This window comes from Phacochoerus africanus, chromosome 12 (genome assembly GCF_016906955.1).
Source record: "Phacochoerus africanus isolate WHEZ1 chromosome 12, ROS_Pafr_v1, whole genome shotgun sequence".
Lineage (NCBI taxonomy): Eukaryota > Metazoa > Chordata > Mammalia > Artiodactyla > Suidae > Phacochoerus > Phacochoerus africanus.
In genome coordinates, this window is record NC_062555.1 from 16,788,684 (window position 1) to 16,809,371 (window position 20,688).

A 20,688-nucleotide genomic window follows, 5' to 3' on the forward strand; every position below is an offset into this window, starting at 1 on the left:
CTGAGCCTTTGGAGACATCCAGATATCGAACTTCTAGCCTCTGGTACCAAGAGGACACATTTCTCTTATTTTATGCCCCCAGGTTTGTGGAAATGTGTTACTGCAGCTCTGGGAGGTTAGGGCTTCCATTCTGTTCCATCAGTCTGTGTGCAGCTCTTAAAAGTGTGGCAGGTTTCTCTGTCGATGGTGGGGTCAGCTACTCCCTCAGCTGTACTTGTGTTACCGCGGTGAAGCTCATGCTGCTCACCGCAGGACAGGCCAATAAATCGAGAGATGAGTTCTTGGAGCAGAGAAAATACTTTATTCCTTTATTCGTTTGGAAAGCTGGCAGACAGAGAAGTCTTTTGGGACTAGTGTCCCAAAAAACCATCTTGCCCAAGTTTAGATGCTAGGTTCTCTTTTAGAACAAAGAGAGAGAGGTGAGGAGAGAAAGTAGAAAAGGCGGTAAGTTGGAGCTCCCGTCGTAGCGCAGGGGAAACGGATCTGACTAGGAGCCATGAGGTTCGGGTTTGATCCCTGGCCTTGATCAGTGGGTAACATATTCTGAGTTTCCTAGTGGCTCCGTGGGCTAAGCACACCCTAACTGGAAGCTCCTAGGTAACTTTGGAATTTTCCATGCTACCACTTTAATAAAAGCTATTACGTCATGAATTTATAGCTACCTTTGTCTCCTTCCTCTTTTGGTGATGTTGGGATAAACATAATCAGCAGCCGCACTGGTCTCTGGGAGAAGTCTTCTTTTAAGCCCCCCTGCAGTATGAGAGGGAGTGGATGAGGTCTGTCAGTTGAATGTGAATTTTTCCACTTTGATGCACTTCAACCCACAATGCCCACTTCTACATTCCTTGTTCCCGACTGTGCTTCTCACCAACTGCTCTGCCCCCCTTCCCCCCCCCCCGTTTCTCTGGCTCCACCCCCGTTCCAGGCCAAGACGAATATAGGACAGACTTCTTTCTGTCCAAAAATCAGACTTTCTGAAGCTGAAAATAAACATGTACATAAACGTGTGTCCTCATTCCTATGATGCTAATGCTTCCATCCCAGACCGGATCTCTTTCCCTAGCACAGAGATTTCTGGAGAAACCAATTCCGGTCCCATTAGGATGGAACTGAATGGAACTGAATTTTTAGTGTTAAAATTGTCAGTGTTGGAATTAGACAGAATTAGAAATGCCTCCTTTCATAGTGAAAGGAAAATGCCAGCCACCCATTCATTAGGAACTGAGCATCTTTTTCCCCTTCGCCTCCAGGAAGTCCTGTCAACAAACTTGAAATGTACCCTGCTTTGCAGATGGCACTGCAGTTGCAGTTCATTCCTCACGCTCATCACTAAATGCAGTGAAACATTCCTTTGTCGCTGCCTCAGACACTAACTGAGGATCCAAGGCCTGGGAGAATATAAATATTTTTATATAAAAAAGAATTATAATCTGATTTGCTGTTCCCTCACCCAGATGTTTACATTGCTCTGTGTTTTGTTTTGTTTTGTTTTTATCAACTCCACTGCAGGCTGATCTTCAAAATGATAAAAGCTACAGAGATGCTTTATTTTCTTTTTCCCACGATGATTAAAAAAAAAAAATACCCAGGAGTTCCCGTGTGGGGCAGTGGTTAATGAATCCAACTAGGAACCATGAGGTTTCGGGTTCGATCCCTGGCCTTGCTCAGTGGGTTAAGGATCCGGTGTTGCCATGAGCTGTGGTGTAGGTCCCAGATGCGGCTCAGATCCCGCACTGCTGTGGCTCTGGCGTAGGCCAGTGGCTACAGCTCCGATTCGACCCCTAGCCTGGGAACTTCCATATGCCGCAGGAGCGGCTCAAGAAAAGACAAAATGACAAAACAAAACAAAAAAACCCAGAGTGGATGAAATACTGATAATATGTCTTTATAACTAGCTAAATCCAAGGTGATTATCTTCTATCTGCCCCCTTCCAGGGAGGTAAGTGAGGCCAGGTGGGCAGTTAGACTTGGGTTTGAGTAGAAAGACTGATGTTCTTAAAAGAAAGAGTGGCACAACCAGTGAGGCAGTACAGTCATGTCCAAAGAAAATGCTGGTGAAGACAAACCCACTGTTGAGACCAAGGTCAAGGTCAGAAAGTGAGGAGCCAGGGAGACAGAAGGATGCGCAGTTGACAAGGAGCAAGGAAGAGACAAGGCTTTCTGGTCCAGGACATCAGTTGTGAGCAGAGCAGTGTGCTTATCAGACACTGGTCGCAGGACGCTGGGGTGTAGGGGCTGATTTGAAGATGCAGAGTTCATGAAGGGTGAGAGACCCCCCCAGCACCAATTACCAAACGGGAGGCAGAAAGGTCCTCCTATTTCTTCTGGACTGAAAATCCTGGCTGTTTCATCGACCCGTAACAAAGGATGCTGAAGAATTAAGGAAAATCTCTACCCTTCTCTTTCAGATGCCAAGTATTTACATAAAAAAACCTACCTGTTCTCTGGGTGTATGGCTTCCCTTCATTCCCACCTCTACTAGGCACCTTCATTCTAAAGCAGCGTCTTCAATTCTAGTTCTAATGGACCCAGTGTATCTCATAACTGGCCCTTTATAGCCCAGTTTCTAGAACTAGAGCTCTGACTTACCCTCGGAAGTTTTACTCCCTGGAGACAGAATTCCTGATCTTAAAACCCAGAGGTTTAAGGCTCTAGTACATGTGGCTTGAGCTCCTGGGCACTGACCCCACCTGCTTGGGCTCAGAGACATAATCCACCTGGAGTCCCCATTCAGTTCTCTGACCACCTCCTTTGGGGCCTCTGTCCACCACGGTCACAGCCCTCAGGTACCAGGGCTGGAGACACGGCTCTCAGCCTACACTCCAGCCCTCAACCTGTCTCGGCCATTGGTAGCCAACGACGCAACTGTCAGACCAGTCTGTGAGCCACCTTCCCTCAAGAGGGACACAGCAAGCCAAATAACACATATTTGTGTTTGTTCCCAAATGCAGTGTCCAGCAGTACCATTAGCCAAAGTTGGACATGTCAGAGCCCACCCAGACGCCTATGCAGGAACAACCATCATGAGTTTAAGAACAGGAGAGATGGAGCCCATGGTAAACTACATATTTCTCTAATACTCTACATTATTGAAAATAAGAATGCCCCTATATTTCAGACATATTAAAATATATATATTTTTTCTTTTTCTGCCACACCAATGACATATGGAAATTCCTGGGCCAAGCATCAGATCTGAGCCATAGCTGCAACCTATGCCACACCTGCAGCAACGCCATATCCTTAACCCACTGTGCCACAGCTGGAACTCCTCTGAGATATTAAAATATAGAGTAAATACAAATGAAAGGATAGAGAAAAAGTGATATATATATTATATATAATATATATTATGTTATACATATATAATGGAATATTATTCAGCCTTTATAAAAAGGAAATTTTCCCATTTGAAATAATATAAATGATCCCATGGATGTTACGCTAAGTGAAATCAGCCAGACTCAGAAAGACAAATATCTCATGATTGTGATTATACATGAAATCTAGGGAAAAAAAAAAAAGAAGAAGAAGAAAGAAAATAAAAGCCAAAACCAAAAACCATAGTAACAGGGTGGAATGGTAGTTACTAGAGGCTGAGGGGTTGAGGAAAGGGGAGATACTGATCAAAGGGTACAAATTTTCCATCATAAGATGAATAAGTTCTGTCATAAAACTAGAACAAAAACATTTTTAAATGTGTATGGAAACATAAAAGACCCAAATAGCCAAAGGAATCTTTAGAAAGAAAAATGGAGCTAGAGGAAACAGGCTCCCTGATTTCAGACTATACTACAAAGCTAAAGTCACCAAAACAGTGTGGTAAAGTCGCAGAAACAGAAATATACATAAGTGGAACAGGACAGAAAGCCCAGACATAAACCCATACACCCATGGCCAACTAATCTATGACAAAACAGGCAAGAATATACAATGGTAAAAAGACAGACTCTTCAATAAGTGATGCTGGGAAACCTGGACAGCCGCATGTAAAAGAATGAAATTAGAACTGCCTTACGCCATGCACAAAAATGACCTCAAAACAGATTAAAGACCTAAATGTAAGGCCAGATACTATAAAACTCTTAGAGGAAAATATGGGCAGAACGCTCTTCGACATAAATCAGAGCAATATTTTTTTGGACCCACCTCTCAAAGTAATGAAAAGAAAAACAAAAGATAAGCAAATGGGATCTAATGAAACTTAAAAGTTTTGGATAGCAAAGGAAACCATTAAAAAAAAAAAGACAACCTACAGAATGGGAGAAAAATTTTGCAAAAGATGTGACCAACAAGGAATTAATCTTCAAAACATAAAAATAAAACTCATACAGCTTTATATAAAAAAAAAAAACCCAAACAAAAAGAAATGGTCAGAAGATCTAAATAGACATTTCTTCAAGTAAGAAAGACAGATGGCCAAAAAGCACATAAAAAGATGCTCAACATCACTAATTATTAGAGAAATACAAGTCAAAACTATGAGATACCACCTCACACCAGTCAGAATGGCCATCATCAAAAAGTCGGCAAATATTGGGTTGCAATGATTGTTGTACAACTATGAATGTAATAAAATTCATTGAATTAAAGAAATTAAAGTCTACAAACAATAAATGCCAGAGAGGGCATGGAGAAAAGGGAACACTACTACACTATTGGTGGGAATGTAAATTGGTGCAACCACTAAGGAAAACAGCATGGAAGTTCCTTAAAAAGCTAGATAAAGAACTGCCATATGATCCAGTAATCCCACTCCTAGGCATACATCTGGACAAAAACCATAATTTGAAAAGATGCATGCCCCCCAGGGTTCACTGCAGCACTGTGGACAACAGCCAAGACCTGGAAGCAACCGAAATGTTCACCAACAGAGGACTGGATAAAGAGATAAGTGCCTATACATCACGGAATAGTACTCAGCCACAAAAAAGAATGAAATAATGTCATTTGCAGCAACATGGATGGACCTAGAGATTATCATACTAAGTGAAGTAAGTCAGACAAAGACAAATTATCATAAGAAATTATTAATATGTGGAATCTAATAAAAATGATGCAAAAGAACTTATTCACAAAAAAAAAGAAAAAGACTCAAAGATCTTGAAACCAAACTTATGGTTACCAAAGGGGTAATGCTGCAGAGAGGGATAACTGGGAGGTTGAGAGTGGCATATACGTACTACAGGATGCGGACTGGATGAGTAATAAGGACTTGCTGTATAGTACAGAGAAATTTACCCAATACTCAACGATGGCCTAAATGGGAAAAGAATCTGAAAAAGAACGGATATGTGTACGTGTGTAACTGATTCACTTCGCTGTACACCTGAAGCTAACACAACATTGTAAGTCAAATATATATCAATTTTAAAAAAAATGTTATGGCCACACCTACGTGCTTTTCTTGGCTTCAGTTTATTTTATTTTATTTTTTGCCTTTTTTTTTTTTTTTTTTTTTTTAGGGCCACACCTGCAGCATATGGAAGTTCCCAGGCTAGGGGTCAATTCAGAGCTACAGCTGCCGACCTACACCACAGCCACATCAACTCAAGATCCAAGCCGCATCTGCGACCTACACCACAGCTCATGGCAACACCAGATCTTTAACCCACTGAGCGACGCCAAGGATCGAACTCGCATCCTCATGGATACTCGTCACGTTGGTAACCCTCTGAGCCACCACGGGAACTCCAAAAATCTCTCTCTTTTAATACAGAGTTGCATGGGGTCTTTAGAATATAAGAGGTGCGTGTCTGTATCCCTGACAAAACCAAGTGCGTGTTTTGCCACAGGGTTCTTGGTGATTATTACAGGATGGGCCACTCACGTCAGAAAGTGCCCTGTGTCTGGCTGTCATCTAGATCTTGGCAGACCAGCAGCAGCAGCCTGAGAGCTCGCCACACATTCAGAATCAGGCTGCTCCCCAAAGCCACCTACAGAAGCTGAATTTTAACAAGATCCCAGGTGATTCATATGCTCATTAAAAGTTTCATAATCGCTGCTCTAAACCCTCCCAACACAATGCAGGAACTCTGCTCCAAGATGACGGAGGGCCTAGCCAGTCAATCAATCAACAAAATATTGCCTGACAGTCTGCTCTGCACCGATGCCAAAAAGGTGGCCAAGCATGATCCAAACACTAAAACACCAGTGCGGGGAGTTCCCGCTGTGGTTCAGCGGGTTACCGACCTGACTAGTATCCATGAGAATGCGGGTTCAATCCCTGGCCTCTCTCAAGTGGGTTAAGGACCCTGCATTGCTGTGGCTGTGGCTGTGGCTTCGGTGTAGGTCGGCAGCTACAGCTCTAATTTGACCCCTAGCCTGGGAACTTCCATGTGCCGCGGGTGTGGCCCTAAAAGACAAAACAAAACAAAACGCTAGTGCAAAATGGCATCAATAGAATGACGGTTTGGCAATAGTTTTCTAGAAGGTACCAGATAAATGAGAGGGGAAATTTGGGCCATGATGGGATTTGTCTCAGAAGGAGGCCTGGGCGTTAGAAGGGGCCCTGGGAGTCAGAAGTGTGTGAGTACAGCCTGGGCTACTCTCTCAGCCTCTGCAGATCTTCCCAAGGTGCTCCTCCTGATAAGAGGGCGGGCAGAGCTGGATGAAGATGGTACGTGGGCAGTAACAGGACATCATCAAGCAGTGCGTTCTAGTGGAGCAGAAACAGGGGAAGGCCAGAGGCAGAGGCGCATCCTGAGCAATGACTTTATAACGAATCTCTGGGCTGCTGGAGGCAGCAGCTCAGCCGTGACCGAGGGGGTGAATGGCAACTGTCACTGTTGTGGCTCTGTTCCAGCTCCAGTTCTACCTCCTTTTGAGATTTTAAGTAAAAGAAGGGAACATCCTGAAGGGGACACAGGTTTGCACCCTGTCTTGAGTGTAAGTTCAGTCCCCGGCTGGTGGACAGGTCAGGGACGGACGGAGCAAGACATCAGGTTTCTCTTCCCTGCTCCCCATCACCACCCCGCACCCCTTGCTCTGGGCCTGGACGTGGTTCTTATCCCTTCTCAACAGGAGGATGGATTGGTCGCTGGGGACATGTGGCCAAGTACAGAGACACTTTGGGTTTCATAACTGGTACGTCGCTGGTGGAAGAAGCCAGAGATGCTGCTAGAGATCCTGCAGTGGATAAGAGAGCTTATCTGACCCCAAGGTGGATGGTCTGGAGGGTGAGACACTCGTGTCCATGACAACAGCCCCCTGGGGGCCTTCCTGCCAGACCCCTTTCAGGTGCCAGATTCTGGTCTTCTGGTCCTTCCTCCCCTGATCCCCGTGTCCCTCAGCTTCCCTGGGGGTTTCTTTAACAAACCCCCACCCTGAGGTGAGCCCCAGTGTTAAACTCTCCTCAAAAATCCCAGCCACGTGGTAGAGATGTAGGACTGGGTCACTTTGCTGTACCGCAGGAATTGACAGAAAAATGTAAATCAACCAGAACTTAAGCATTTTCTAAAAAAAAAAAAGAAAGCCTAAGTGAAAAAAAATCCCAACCACATGAATCTTTTGATTGTTCCCCAGACCCTATGTTAAGAGTTCTACAAATAATAATTGCTGGAGAAGGTGTGGAGAAAAGGGAACCCTCCCACACTCTTGGCATGTAAATCTGGCACAACCACGGTATGGAGGTTCCTCAGAAAACTAAATAATGAACTACTATATGATCCAGCAATCCTACTCCTGGGCACATACCCAGACAAAACTATAATTCAAAAAGATCCATGCATCCCTATGTTCATAGCAGCACTATTCACAACAGCCAAGACATGGAAACAACCTAAATGTCCATCCACAGATGAATGGATTAAGAAGATGTGGTACATATACACAGTGGAACACTACTCAGCTATAAAAAAGAACAAAGTAATGCCATTTGCAGCCACATGGATACAACTAGAGATTCTCATACCAAGTGAAGTCAGAAAGAGACAAGTACCGTCTGATATCACTTGTATGTGGAATCTAAAATATGGCACAAATGAACCTATGTACAACACAGAAACAGACTCAGGGATAGAGAAAAGACTTGTGGTTGTCAAGGGGGAGGGGGAGGGAGTGGGATGGATGGGGAGTTTGGGGTTGGAAGATGCAAACTATTACATTTAGAATGGATAAGCAATGAGGTCTTGCTCTACAGCACAGGGAAATACATCATGTCTCTTGGGATAGAACGTGATGGAAGAAAACATGAGCAAAAGTATATATACACACACACATATATATGTACATAAATCCCTATGTATATATGAATGCGTATACACATATCCACATGCCTGGGTCACTATGCTGTACAGCAGAAATTGGCACAACACTGTAAATCAACTTTAATTAAAAATATAAATATTTTTAAATGCTTTGCAGTTTTGGTTCAGGGAGTTATGGATATTTGGAGGGCACAAGCTACCCATCTCTTTGCATGATCCTGCAATAAACCTTCCTCCGCTGCAAACTCCAACGTTTCGGTTTGCTTGGCCTCTCTGTGCGATGGGCACGTGGACCTGGGCTAATAAGAAGGCCAGTTCCCTGAAGAGGAGCAATGGGAGGTTTTGCTGGATAGGAGGGTAGGGCCAGACGCTGGAAGACCTTGGAAGCCATTGTGGTTTGATTTTTTGTGAGTTTGTTGTTTGCTTTTTGGGGTTTTTTTGTTTTTTAAGGCCACACCCACGGCATACAGAGATTCCCAGGCTAGAGGTCCAATCAGAGCTGTAGCCGCTGGCCTACACCACAGCCACAGCAACACCAGATCCGAGCTGCATCTGTGACCTATGCTACAGGTCATGGCAACGCCGGATCCTTAAACCACTGAGCAGGGCCAGGGATCGAACCGGAAACCTAGTCATGGTTCCTAGTCGGATTCATTTCCGCTGCGCCACGATGGGAACTCCCCATTATGGTTTGATTTTTATGCTTTAAATAAAAGGAAGCCACTACAGGTTAAAGACAGGACAGTGATATGATGAGAGGTGTTTTCTGGACGTTATTTTGACAGTGGGACCTAAAGTGGGACCCAAAATGGCAGGGAGCAATCAGTACTGAGAAAGCGATGCATGAGCTCACAAGATGGACCTGGATTCGGATGCTGGGAACAGAAAGGAAAAAGGGGGGATTTTAAAGAGGAAACTCACAGCAGGAATCATCTCAAATTAATACAAATCACACTCTCTATAGTGTTATAAACTATTTCTTGGAATTGGCTCTGGACAACTAGCGTCATGATAACTAGCAATGACAACTAGCATCATGATAATTAGCATCATGACAACTAGCATCATGACAACTAGCATCATGATAACTAGCATCATGGCTCTGAGTTCTCAGATGAGGAGCCGGACACCATAGACTCCAAGATCGGCTAATATGGCCAAGACAAAGCTCTCCCGGTATCTCTGTAAAGAAAATCTCACTGAAGCCAGCTTCTTGCCCCCCTCTGCACTCACAGCATCAGCTGCTACCACTGTCCCTCTCTGCAGCTGCTCTGCAGCATGTGACATCCTGAACGTGCTTCCACTGGAGACGCAACGGGAGCTGACATCCATTTCAGGGCCGGCCGTCTGGCAGCACAAAGACATGCTGTCCCCAGGGCGGCGGGTGTGTCCAGTGCCCTGACTCAGACGGGTCCACGCAGACCTCGCCAAAGGAACTTGGGAATGATTAATTCATCGGCACTTTTCAGCCCTCTTGTTGACACACTGAGCCATCCCCAGTGGTTTTCCATGTTTCAGAGATCATCCCGCTCAGTGGGAAGTTCCATCGTTTTCCCTTTTATCCTGGTCTCCGGCAGGAATGAGCAAGTCCAGCAGGTGACAAAGGGACCGTTCTTAACTTCTGCCAATACAGACAGGAAATTGCTGCTGCTCAATAAATGAGTCTACATTTTTTATCTCTCATCCTTACTCTACAATTTCATGCTGCAGGATCCACTTCCTACCAGAAATGTGGAAGTTTGGCGGTGTCGGCTGGGACCAATATCCAGGGTTAGTTTGAGCTGTGGCTCAACAGGGTCCTTTTTGTGGGAGTTCAAGGCCTCTCCAAGGAAATAAAACTCAAAAAGCCTCCTGCCCATAGAAGAATTAGCAGACCCTGAGCATCCCACCTGCCTCAGTGTAGCTGTTACAATGTTCCAAGGACCAGCAACCTGGCTGTCTCCTTCCTGCCACCCACTAGGAAAGGCAGGTGGCCCACTTCTCACCCCACCCCTATATGGGCAACACATGCCCACAACCAACCAGCAAGTGTATCCTGAGGCCCCCATCCTGCCCCAACCAATCAGCAGGTATATCAGAAGACCCCCTTCTGCCCCAACCAATCAGCGGGTCCGCAAGCGAATGGCAAGACCACTTCCCCACCCCCCTATCTCTGAGCTATAAAAAGCCACGATCTGGTGCCCAGGGTGAGCTCTCCGTGATTATCAGGAAGTCTGCCCAGTATGCCCACTGCATTAACCTCTGTCTTGCCACAGTAAACTTGTCTTTTCTACACCTTGCTTGAATCTGGAAACTTCTTTTTCTGACTGCGTGCAGAGGCCATAACACTTTTCTTGATGGCCCAGGGGATCGGTCAGATGGAGATTTTAGCTGGGAAGGGGCGAGTCACAGCATCACAGCGGAGGAGAGAGTCGCTGTGTCACAGCTCTCCTCTGGACGGCTGGGTTTTTATTTCATTGGCCCGAGCTGGTTGAAAACTCTTCTCCAGAATGCTGTGCTTCCTTCTCCCTTAGAAGAAGCCTGGATTTTGACACTTAACCCACCATCCAATTTAAACCAGATTAAGCTCTTAAGCTCTTAGATATTGATAAATGACTATAGGATTATGGCCAAAAGCCAAGCTATATATATTTTTAGGGCCGAACCTGTGGCACATGGAGGGTCCCAAGCTAGGGGTCAAATTGGAGCTGTAGTTGCCGGCCTACACCACGGCCACAGCAACGTAGGATCCTTAACCCACTGAACGAGGCCAGAGATCCAACCTGCCTCCTCATGGATGCTCGTCAGATTCGTTCACGGCTGAGCTACGACGGGAACTCCAAGAAAAAATTTTGAAGAATGCAAAATCAAATGAGAAAAGCTGACATCCTAGGTGAGGAAATACAGAAAGCAATTAGCTCCTCTTATCATTCTGGCAAACGACTAAAGACACCCAATTGGGAAGGAGTTCCTGTTGTAGCTCAGGGGGTCACAAACCCAGCTAGGATCCATGAGGATGCGATCCCCCCACTGACAAGCGGTGGGCAAGGAGCTTTTACCGGTGGAAGCAGAGCTCCATGTGGAACCAGCGCAGTCAGCTGCGACAGTGATCCTGAAATTGGTCCTGGAGTGCTCTGACCCGTGCATCGAAAGCACCATTAAGGGTCAGTTCCAGGGTCAATTTGTTCCCATTTCTTCGAGGTCTGTTCTCGGAACTGCGGCAGCTGATGTCACGGCTACAGTCTGGCCATCATGTACTTAGCTTGTACCACTTGGCGAAGGTTTCAGTGTCTACGAAATAGTGTAAAGCACATGGCTCAGAACAGCAGCCACAGCCCTTAAGGAGGAACTGAAGTCCTCCACTGCACTCAATACCTAAACTGCTGTCGTGTCCTGTTTGCCTGCTTTCCTTTGCTTCTGCATGTTCTCACTTCTCTGATTAAGCTTATTCTTTAGCTTCGGTTTTTCTACAGACAAAAGGCAGAGGCAGGACAGCGAGGGGCCAGACTAGGGCCCTGCTCCATTTCAGAGGAGGGTCCTGTTGCGGGACTGAGCCCTTAACTCGTGGGGTCCGACGCTCTGTCCAGGTAGATGGACAGTGCAGCATGGAGTAAATTACACTGTGTAGCCACTGAGAACTGCAGAATTGCTTGCTGGTTTGGGGAAAGCACACGCACACGAGACTTGTGCTCTTCTTTAAAGGCGTAAGAAAGTTTCTGGGTAAACAGCTTGAATGTTCAACAGAAGGTAATGTATGACATTTATAAACACAAATTATTTCATTTACAAACGCTGCTCTGAAATTAGAGTGTTGTTTCCTTGATATGTGAATTTGCCCCTTCAAGCACTGGATGTGTTTAAGAGAATCAAATTGCGTTTGAAGGTACACAAAGATATTTAAAAGATACAAATGAATTAGGTTTGTAAATTGCAGTTAATTGTTTAGAGGAAATCAGTCTGTTAAGCTTATTAATTCATTAAATATTAACTAAGGTACATGGAAGGGTAATTATTCTTATTCCTACATAAATATTTGATAAATTTGAAGATGGAATAAGAAGCTTTGTAAGTTGAACTTAAAGCCTTAAGAAAAATGTTTTATTTTGTGACTTTAATAAGTCACAATTTTAAAATCCCTTAACTACAAATAAATCTTTCTACACACACATACACACTCCCCCTAGGCAACGTTAAAACAATGTTAAAAACCAATGTCAGTGGGGGTTTTTTGGCTGCACTTTTTTTTTTTTTAAGGGCCGCACCCACGGCATATGGAGGTTCCCAGGCTAGGAGTCTAATCGGAGCTGTTGCTGCCGGCCTACACCACAGCCCCAGCAACACCAGATCCCAGCTGCGTCTGCGACCTACACCACAGCTCATGGCCATGCCAGATCCCTAACCCACTGAGGGAGGCCAGGGATCAAACCCACAACCTCTTGCTTCCTAGTCAGATTCGTTTCCGCTGCGCCACGACAGGAACTCCCCAGCTGTGCTTTTTTGAGTCAGGCTCCATCCACCCCGTGGAGAACAGGTCGCAAGGTCCCGTGATACAAAGCATTTGCAATGACTCTGCTCTGAGGAGGGTCGTGATCACGTACAGCCAGTACATTTGTGTTTTACAGACACACGGTTCCAGTTTATTTTTTACGGCAACAAACTTAAAGCTAAAGAAGGGCCACATATTATTACAGTACGAACATCTTCCCACGTATAGCCTTGTATTACAGACTTAGGGACACAAACTGAGCCAGCGTCTCCACCTTCCCTGAAGTCACTGGCAGACGCCCAGCAGGGCAGAGCATGAAGGCAGAACCCGCAGGTCACTCCACGTTAGTGACCGCCTGGTCACAAACTGACATTCTTGCAATGCAGCGGAGTTTCAACCAGTTATGATTCTCTTTCACTTGATTGTTCTAGTTCTCCAACTTGGAAATGAAAAGAACTTTGTCAGACAAAAGCCTGGCGGGCTTTGAGCTCCCTGGTGGCTTTGGAAACTTGGGCTTGTCTGGTTTCTTCAGTTCTGCGTCACGCAGGTTTTTCAGTTCTGCATCATCATTGCCCAGGAGCGAGGGAGCGTCAATGCCTGACTGGTGTCACCCAGTCGGCGACATCACTCCAGCTGGGCGCCTTCCTGACGGGTTACGTTTCGAGTGGAACTGAGGCTCAAGATCCGTGTTCCCTTTGCATTCACAGTGGAAAACTGAACCAAAGCAAACGTCGAAGAACACTGCCTTTTCTGTCAGTTTACCGACCCCATCCCCAACCCGGGCCTGACCTGCCCTCAGTGAATCCGTTTCGGCTTTTACGGTCATCGCTGGTTCCTCAAAGAATTCAAACCACCTGTCCAGTGTATCCCTCCAGGATGTGCAAGGGCTTCAGACGCAGCAGGTAGCTCCTCCCGAACCCCGCAGAGGTGTCCCACTCTCAAGAAAGATCTTCCATGAATTGAGCTCTAGTTCATCTCCAAACTTGAGTTTCAGGCTCCAACACCAGGACTCGACTCGGATACCAAAAGAAACAAAAAGTAGGGGTGGGAGAGCTAGCCTCCAGAAAGGCCCAAGTGCGGTAGGAAGTTTTTGCTAACCGACGTGTCATCTTCCCCCACATGCGTCATGCGGGTGGTCCCAGCCTAGGAGTCAACCCACTGATAGGAGCTGAAGAAAAAGATCCTTCAGAGTCCTGGCCTGCGGTTCTCACGCCGGACTCCCGTTCCCTGGAGATTTCAACTTCCCGTTCCCTCCCTGGAAACTTCCTGCAAAGAATCCCATTGAGCGGACAAACGGGTGGGCTCCTCCGTCTCTGATTAGTCATGCAACCAGTTAATAGTCATTGAGCATGTGCCTGGGGCCAGGAATGGACCTAGATACTAGAGAGAAAGCTGTGAGCAGAACAGACAAAGGCCGGGCTCTCCTGGCGCCTACCTTCTAGTGCTTTGGCTGTGTGGCGCTTATACCGTGTCCTACGGATTCTCATGGCCAAGGCTCTGCTCATACTATTCCAGTTGCTTAGAATCTCACCTGTCACCATTTCCCTCTAGCTAATTTATAACATCTTTAAAGCCTTGTTCAGCTCATACCTCCTCCATGACCCTCTCCGAGATGGCCCTGGAGAAGGGCATCTCCAACTTCCAACCAAACACACCCCTGTGCCAATCCCTTAGTCTCCAACGCCGTACTTATTTTTATATATTCATGCACCATTCTATCTCCCCAACTATACTGAAGCCCTTTGAGAACATGGCATGGATCTTGTATTTTTCTGAAGCTTAGCACAAAAAAGAATGCTCTATATGAAGCAAGTACATCAGAAATGGTGGCGGTCAGAGAGAAGAATAGTAAACTGAATAGTATTTTTCTTTTAATCCGGAACGAAGAGCCAGCAAATAAATCGGAGCTATCTTGGGAAGTCATATTTTTATTGGTGAAAATTTTATAAAAGAAAACTCCCAACAGCCAATTTTATTGATTTGGTCTAAAATGCAACTTAACTGCCTATTGGGAGAAATTTTTGTGACACTGTCTCTAAAATATTCTCTTTTCAGCACCCAGAGAAAACTGCTCATTCATACTTGCTTAAGTGGAACTTTAACAGCGAACAGTCTATGAATATTAGGGAAAAAAAATCCTTTGTCTTTCGTTCCATAGACACTGAACTGGCCAAAGAATCATTCGGCAGGTCTAACCCAGCAGATTGTGTAATAATGACAAGGGCCGTATTAAAATGTGTTTGCAGAGGATAAAACCCAAGCATTTACATTGGACATGCTTTAGAGACAAGAGAAAAACGAAAGGCCAAGCTTTTTCCAAACTCATGACTGTTATATGATCAAGCAAGCTTTGCGTGGCAGACCAAGTCCTGGGATACAAGCAGCATTGCTGCTTCGGCTGGGGTTTTTCAGAGAGAGTCCGGGACGCCTGGGAATTTGCGGGACGCATAAGTAAATAATAAACATTTATATCTGAGTGTCCCTCTCAAGTTTTCACAGTGCTCTCTTCACACACATGATCTCACGTAATTCTTTCGCGAACCCCGCAGAAAGACACATGACCTCCCTTAGTTCTTTCAAAAGCTCAGAGAAAGTATTTTATATCCTTTTAAAGTTTTAGGACAGGGAAACTGAAGCTCAAGTGTTATGATCATTATAGGAGCAGCCGTATCAGATGACATGCCCATCTGTGAGTGCTTCCACCTCCAAAGGAGCGCTTCCTTTAAGCCCAGGAGAGGGTTTTCCAGAGTGAAAGGCTGGGAAGGTATAAGATCAGATTCTCCCTGTGGAAGCGATGCTTGTGCTCGGAACACACCATCAGTCCTGCGCTCCGTTCCAGGGGGCCTGATTGGAGGTTTGCCTCGTCTGCGCCCACACGCCCACAAAGCAGTCCTCTCCTCTCCAGCTCTGACCTCTTTCTCTTTATTTAAAACAAGATAAAATAAGGAGTTGCCATCATGGCTCAGCAGTTAGTGGACCCGACTAGGAACCATGAGATTGTGGGTTCCATCCCTGGCCTTGCTCAGTGGGTGAAGGATCCGGCGTTGCCATGAGCTGTGGTGTAGGTCGCAGACGCAGCTCAGATCCCACATTGCTGTGGCTGTGTCATAGGCTGGCAGCTACAGCTCTGATTCAGCCCCTAGCTTGGGAACCGCCACATGCCACAAGTGCAGGCCTAAAAAGCAAAAAAAAAAAAAAAAAAAAAGAAAAAAGAAAAAGAATGCACATGTATGTATGACCAGGTCACTTTGCCGTACAACAGAAATTGAAGAAACACTGTAAATCAGCTATACTTTAATAAAAAGAAAATGCTTTGAAACATCTGAACACACCTAAGAGCTACAAAGCCACTGAGGACTTGTGAATCCAATATCCTGGAAAGAAGGGAGGCTCTGAGAAATGAATCTAACATTTGGTGTTTTATTCTCTGTGGGGGCATTTGTCAAGTCAAATGCAGCGAACTGGGAACTGGAAGATCTGAACAGAAGTTTTATAAGTTTCAAGGGAAAGGAGTGTAAAAATTAGACTTTAGAGCCACAAAGAAGATGGGTCCCTGGAAAATATTCCAGGTTTGGGGTTGTGACACAGAAGGACTAAACCAAGAGAAAAGAGTAAAGTAGAAATAGACTCACAAGGTCCAAAGCCCAGCCTCAAACAGCTCATTTCCTGCTTGGATTCGAGTAACAAGCCCACACCCAACGTCCTACCAGCAACGAAAGTAAATCTTTTCTGGAGGAAGATATGGTTGATGACGTCACACCATCTCTATCATTTTTCAACAGAATGTCCAGCACATAAGAAAATAAAACCAGCATGCAAAAAGAACAGACCACAAAAGGACAATGACAATGAATAGAAGAATAGAATAGAATAGAACAGAACAGAATAGAATCAGATACACAGGAGATCCAGATATTGTAACTATGCTCAATGTGTTCAAGAATATAAATAACAAGATGAAGAATTTTAGGAGACAAGTATAAACTATAAGAAGAAAAAAATGGGGAGTTTCCACTGTGGCTCAGCGGTAATGAACCTGACTAGTATCCATGAGGATGTGGGATTAATCCCTGGCCCCGCTCAGTGCGTTAAGGATCCTGCATTGCCATGAGCTCTGGTATAGGTCACAGACATGGCTCAGATCTCACGTTGCTGTGACTGTGGCATAGCCAGCAGCTCCATCTCCAATTTGACCCCTAGCCTGGGAACCTCCATATGCCTCAGGTGCGGCCCTAAAATTAAAAAAAAAAAAAACTGATGAAAGAATTCAAACCACAGATTCAAGAGGCAACAAAAAAGCCACAAGAAGAAACTTATACGTGTATAATAAATTAATGCAGAAGATGAAGGCCAAGGAGGAAGTCCTTAAAGAAGAGGGACCTATTATCTCCACTGATGGCTGACCTCTCAACATGAACAGATGGAATCTCCTGAGACTGATACTAAATCCTCAAAGAGCTAAAAGAAAAAAAGAAAACCACTTGGAATCCTATAGGCTGTGAAGTTATCTCCCTACAGTGAAAGATGAATGTGGACATTTTCAAATAGTAACCAAATTTGTCAACAGAGTAATACTACTAAAGGAAAGACGAAACATCCCTCTTTAGTTTAGCTAAAGAACAATAGTCCCAGAAGAAAAATGGAAACGCAAGAAGAAATGAAAAGTGAGAAAAGTTAAACCTGTGGGTATGTAAATGATAACTGATAATAAAAAACAATAACAGTAAGTTCTTCAGGATTTGTAGTAGGTAGATAGATAGACAGATAGAGACAGCTAGACAGACAGACAGGTAGATGGATGGATGATAGATTTAAAATAAATGTCAAACATAGCACAAAAGATGGGACGGGATAAAAGTAGTTCGTGTTCTACCACCCTGGTATCACCCATCAGTGGGAAAGTACTAATTTATACTGGAATTGTAAAATTAAGGATATACATTGTAATTGCCAAGGGAACTACTAAAAGCATATGTAACAAGCTAATTGAGACGAAAAATAAGTTATATTAAACAGTTAATCTAAATGTGTATGTGTATCAAGACAAAAACTTTCTACAATACAATAAGGACGAAACAGATAATCCAATAGAAAACAAGAGACGCAGGAGTTACCGCCAAGGCGCAGTAGATTAAGCGTCTGAGTGCAGCCTCTCGGGTTGCTGTGGAGGTGTGAGGTCAATCCCCTGCCCTGAGCAGTGGGTTAAACGGTGCTGCACAGCCACCCTGCTGCCTAGGTCACAGCTGAGGCTCGGATTCAGTCCCTGGCCCTGGAACTTCCATATGCTGCAGATGTAGCCATGAAAATAAGAAGAAGAAAAAAAAAAAGAGGCTCAAAGAATTGAATAAGCACTTCATGAAAGATAACCAAATGGCCAGTAAACTTATCAAAGAGAAATCACCCTCATTCGGCATTAATAAAATGCTAAATAAAGCCATAATGAGATGCTATTATACATGCACACAGTAGCAGAATTTTAAAAAACTGACAACATCAGAGTTCTGGTTGTGGCGTAGCAAAAACAAATCCAACTGGGAACCATGAGGTTGTGGGTTTGATCCCTGACCTCACTCAAGGGGTTAAGGATCCAGCATTGCCCTGAGCTGTGGTGTAGGTCACAGATGCAGCTCAGATCCCGTGTTGCTGTGGCTGTGGTGTAGGCGGACAGCCGTAGCTCTGATTGGACCCCTAGCCTGGGAACCTCCATGTGCTGCAGGTGTGGCCTTTAAAAAAAGCAAAAAGAAAGAAATAAAGAGAGAGAGAGAGAAAGAGAGAGTGAGAAAGAAAGAAAGAAAGAAAGAAAGAAAGAAAGAAAGAAAGAAAGAAAGAAGAAGGAAGGAAGGAAGGAAGGAAGGAAGGAAGGAAGGAAGGAAGGAAGGAAGAAGAAGGAAGGAAGGAAGGAACTGACAAAATCAAGAATCGACGAGGATTTGGAGAAATTAGAATCCTCATACACTGCTTATTGGAGTACAAATTGGTACAACTAGACTTGAAAACTGTTAGGCAATATCTACTAAAGTTGAACACATGTTATAGCCTAACAACTTCACTCCTAGGTATATATGCAATAGAAATGTATATATTTGAACCCAAAAGCATGTGCCAGAATATCATAGCAGCATTATTCGTATTAGCTAAGAACGGTGCCAAAAAAAAAGTTGATGGATAAGTAAATTGCATTACACTCATATGATGGACTATCACCCATCAGTGAAAAAGAATAAAGTAGTACTATCCATAGCAACAGAGATAAATCTTTCAAATGTAATCACAATGTTAAGAGAATGACACACAAAAGAATATATGTTGAATGATTCTGATTACGTAATGGTAGGGGAGGGGGAAAGGCAGGGGAAACTTCAGCATGAGAAGATGTAATAGGGATTTTTAGAGGAGGAGGCAGGATGAATTACATAAAAATCCAATGTCAGGGTCCATAATACAGTTTTTTGGGCGCACAGCCCTGCCCGTTTGCTCGCACATTCTCTGTGCCCACTGGCATGCTACAGTGGCAGTGTTGAGTAGGTGTGAAAACATTATATGGCCCCCAAAGCCTAAAATATTTACTCTCTGGTCTTTTCCAGAAAAGCCTGGCCAATCCCTGGTTTCAATGATGAGCCATGGGGCCTTTAGAGCTTGATCAGTTTGGGGAAGAAGAGTGAGGCATGAAACCAAGGTCCCTGGGCTTTAAGAATAAGAAAGGTAAGAGTAAGACAGGCAGAGAGGCAGGAGGCCGGGAGACACGGGGTCAGAACCAGATGCAGGACGAAAGGGGATAACAGCCCTGAATGGCAGCCTGGTTACCCAGGAGCCCTGGGAAGCCTGCTTTTGTCCCCAGTATGTATTTGGTTTTGCCTTTTAGGGCCGAACACATGGCATATGGAGGTTCCCAGGCTAGGGGCTGATTCAGAGCTCCAGCTGCCAGCCTACACCACAGTCTCAGCAACGTGGGACCCAAACCACATCTGCAATCTACACCACAGCTTACAGCAACGCCAGATTCTCCTTAACCCACTGAGCAAGGCCAGGGATCAGACCCACATGTTCACGGATACTAGTCGGGGTCATTACCACTGCACCACAACAGGAACCCCCAAACATTAGGTCAGCCTCCCCACTGGGGAATCAAGCCCCAGTCTGCCACGTGGCAGGCAGGGATCCTCACCCCTATACTCTGGGGGATGTGCCTCTCCCTGTTATTAAGGTCATCAGCTGAGACTGGATAGCCTCGCGCTGTCCTCCTCTACTGGACCCCACTTGCCAGGAGCTCAGACCAACCTACCCACTCTCAACGCTACCACCTGCCTGGCCAGCACCAAGTTAATTCATTTGTTGCAAATGACATCCTTAACATGAATAGCTTTGGATCTCGAAAAGTTTGGATTAAATTTAAGATCTTTCCGTCATCACTTCCTGTGCTGCCTCCCGTGAAGGAATCCAGGTATGAAATCTTCATTAAAATAAGAGAATGAGTCTCCAGGAAAACAAAAGTAAAAAGAAGAAAAAAAAAAGAAAGAAAGAAAGAAAAAGAAAAGATCCGTCCCTCTTGAATTTGCTACAAGTATTTCCTGCAGCTACCAAAAAATCCACTTTCTGGAGTTCCCATCATGGCTCAGTGGTTAACGAATCTGACTAGGAACCATGAGGTTGTGGGTTCAATCCCTGGCCTTGCTCAGTGGGTTAGGGATCCAGCATTGCTGTGAGCTGTGGCGTAGGTTGCAGACGAAGCTGGGATCCCGCGTTGCTGTGGCTCTGGATTAGGCCGGCGGCTTCAGCGCTGATTAGACCCCTGGCCTGGGAATCTCCATGTGCTGTGGAAGTGGCCCTAGAAATGGCAGAAAGACAAAAAAAAAAAAAATCCACGTTCACTTTATGTCCCTAACCCTGGTTCCAGGGCACAGAAATGGACCTTCTCTGGACTCTCTTGCCTCAGGACTGAAGGAACCTCCATCCCTTTCATCGGATCCCTGCAGGAGACACGTTCTGTGCAGGGGCTGTTCTGGCACAGCCAGGCTA

At 45.0% G+C, this 20,688-nt stretch overlaps 1 protein-coding gene across 1 annotated transcript in view; it reads right to left on the reverse strand.

Moving 5' to 3' along the window:
- Window positions 1–278: 278 nt before the first annotated feature.
- Window positions 279–20,688, reverse strand: part of LOC125112441 (uncharacterized) — a 66,590-nt gene continuing 46,180 nt past the window's right edge. Inside the window, exon 4 of the mRNA XM_047754625.1 lies at window positions 279–750. Coding sequence (XP_047610581.1) covers window positions 640–750 — 111 coding nt within the window. The 3' untranslated portion in view covers window positions 279–639. The remainder of the gene's footprint in view (window positions 751–20,688) is intronic.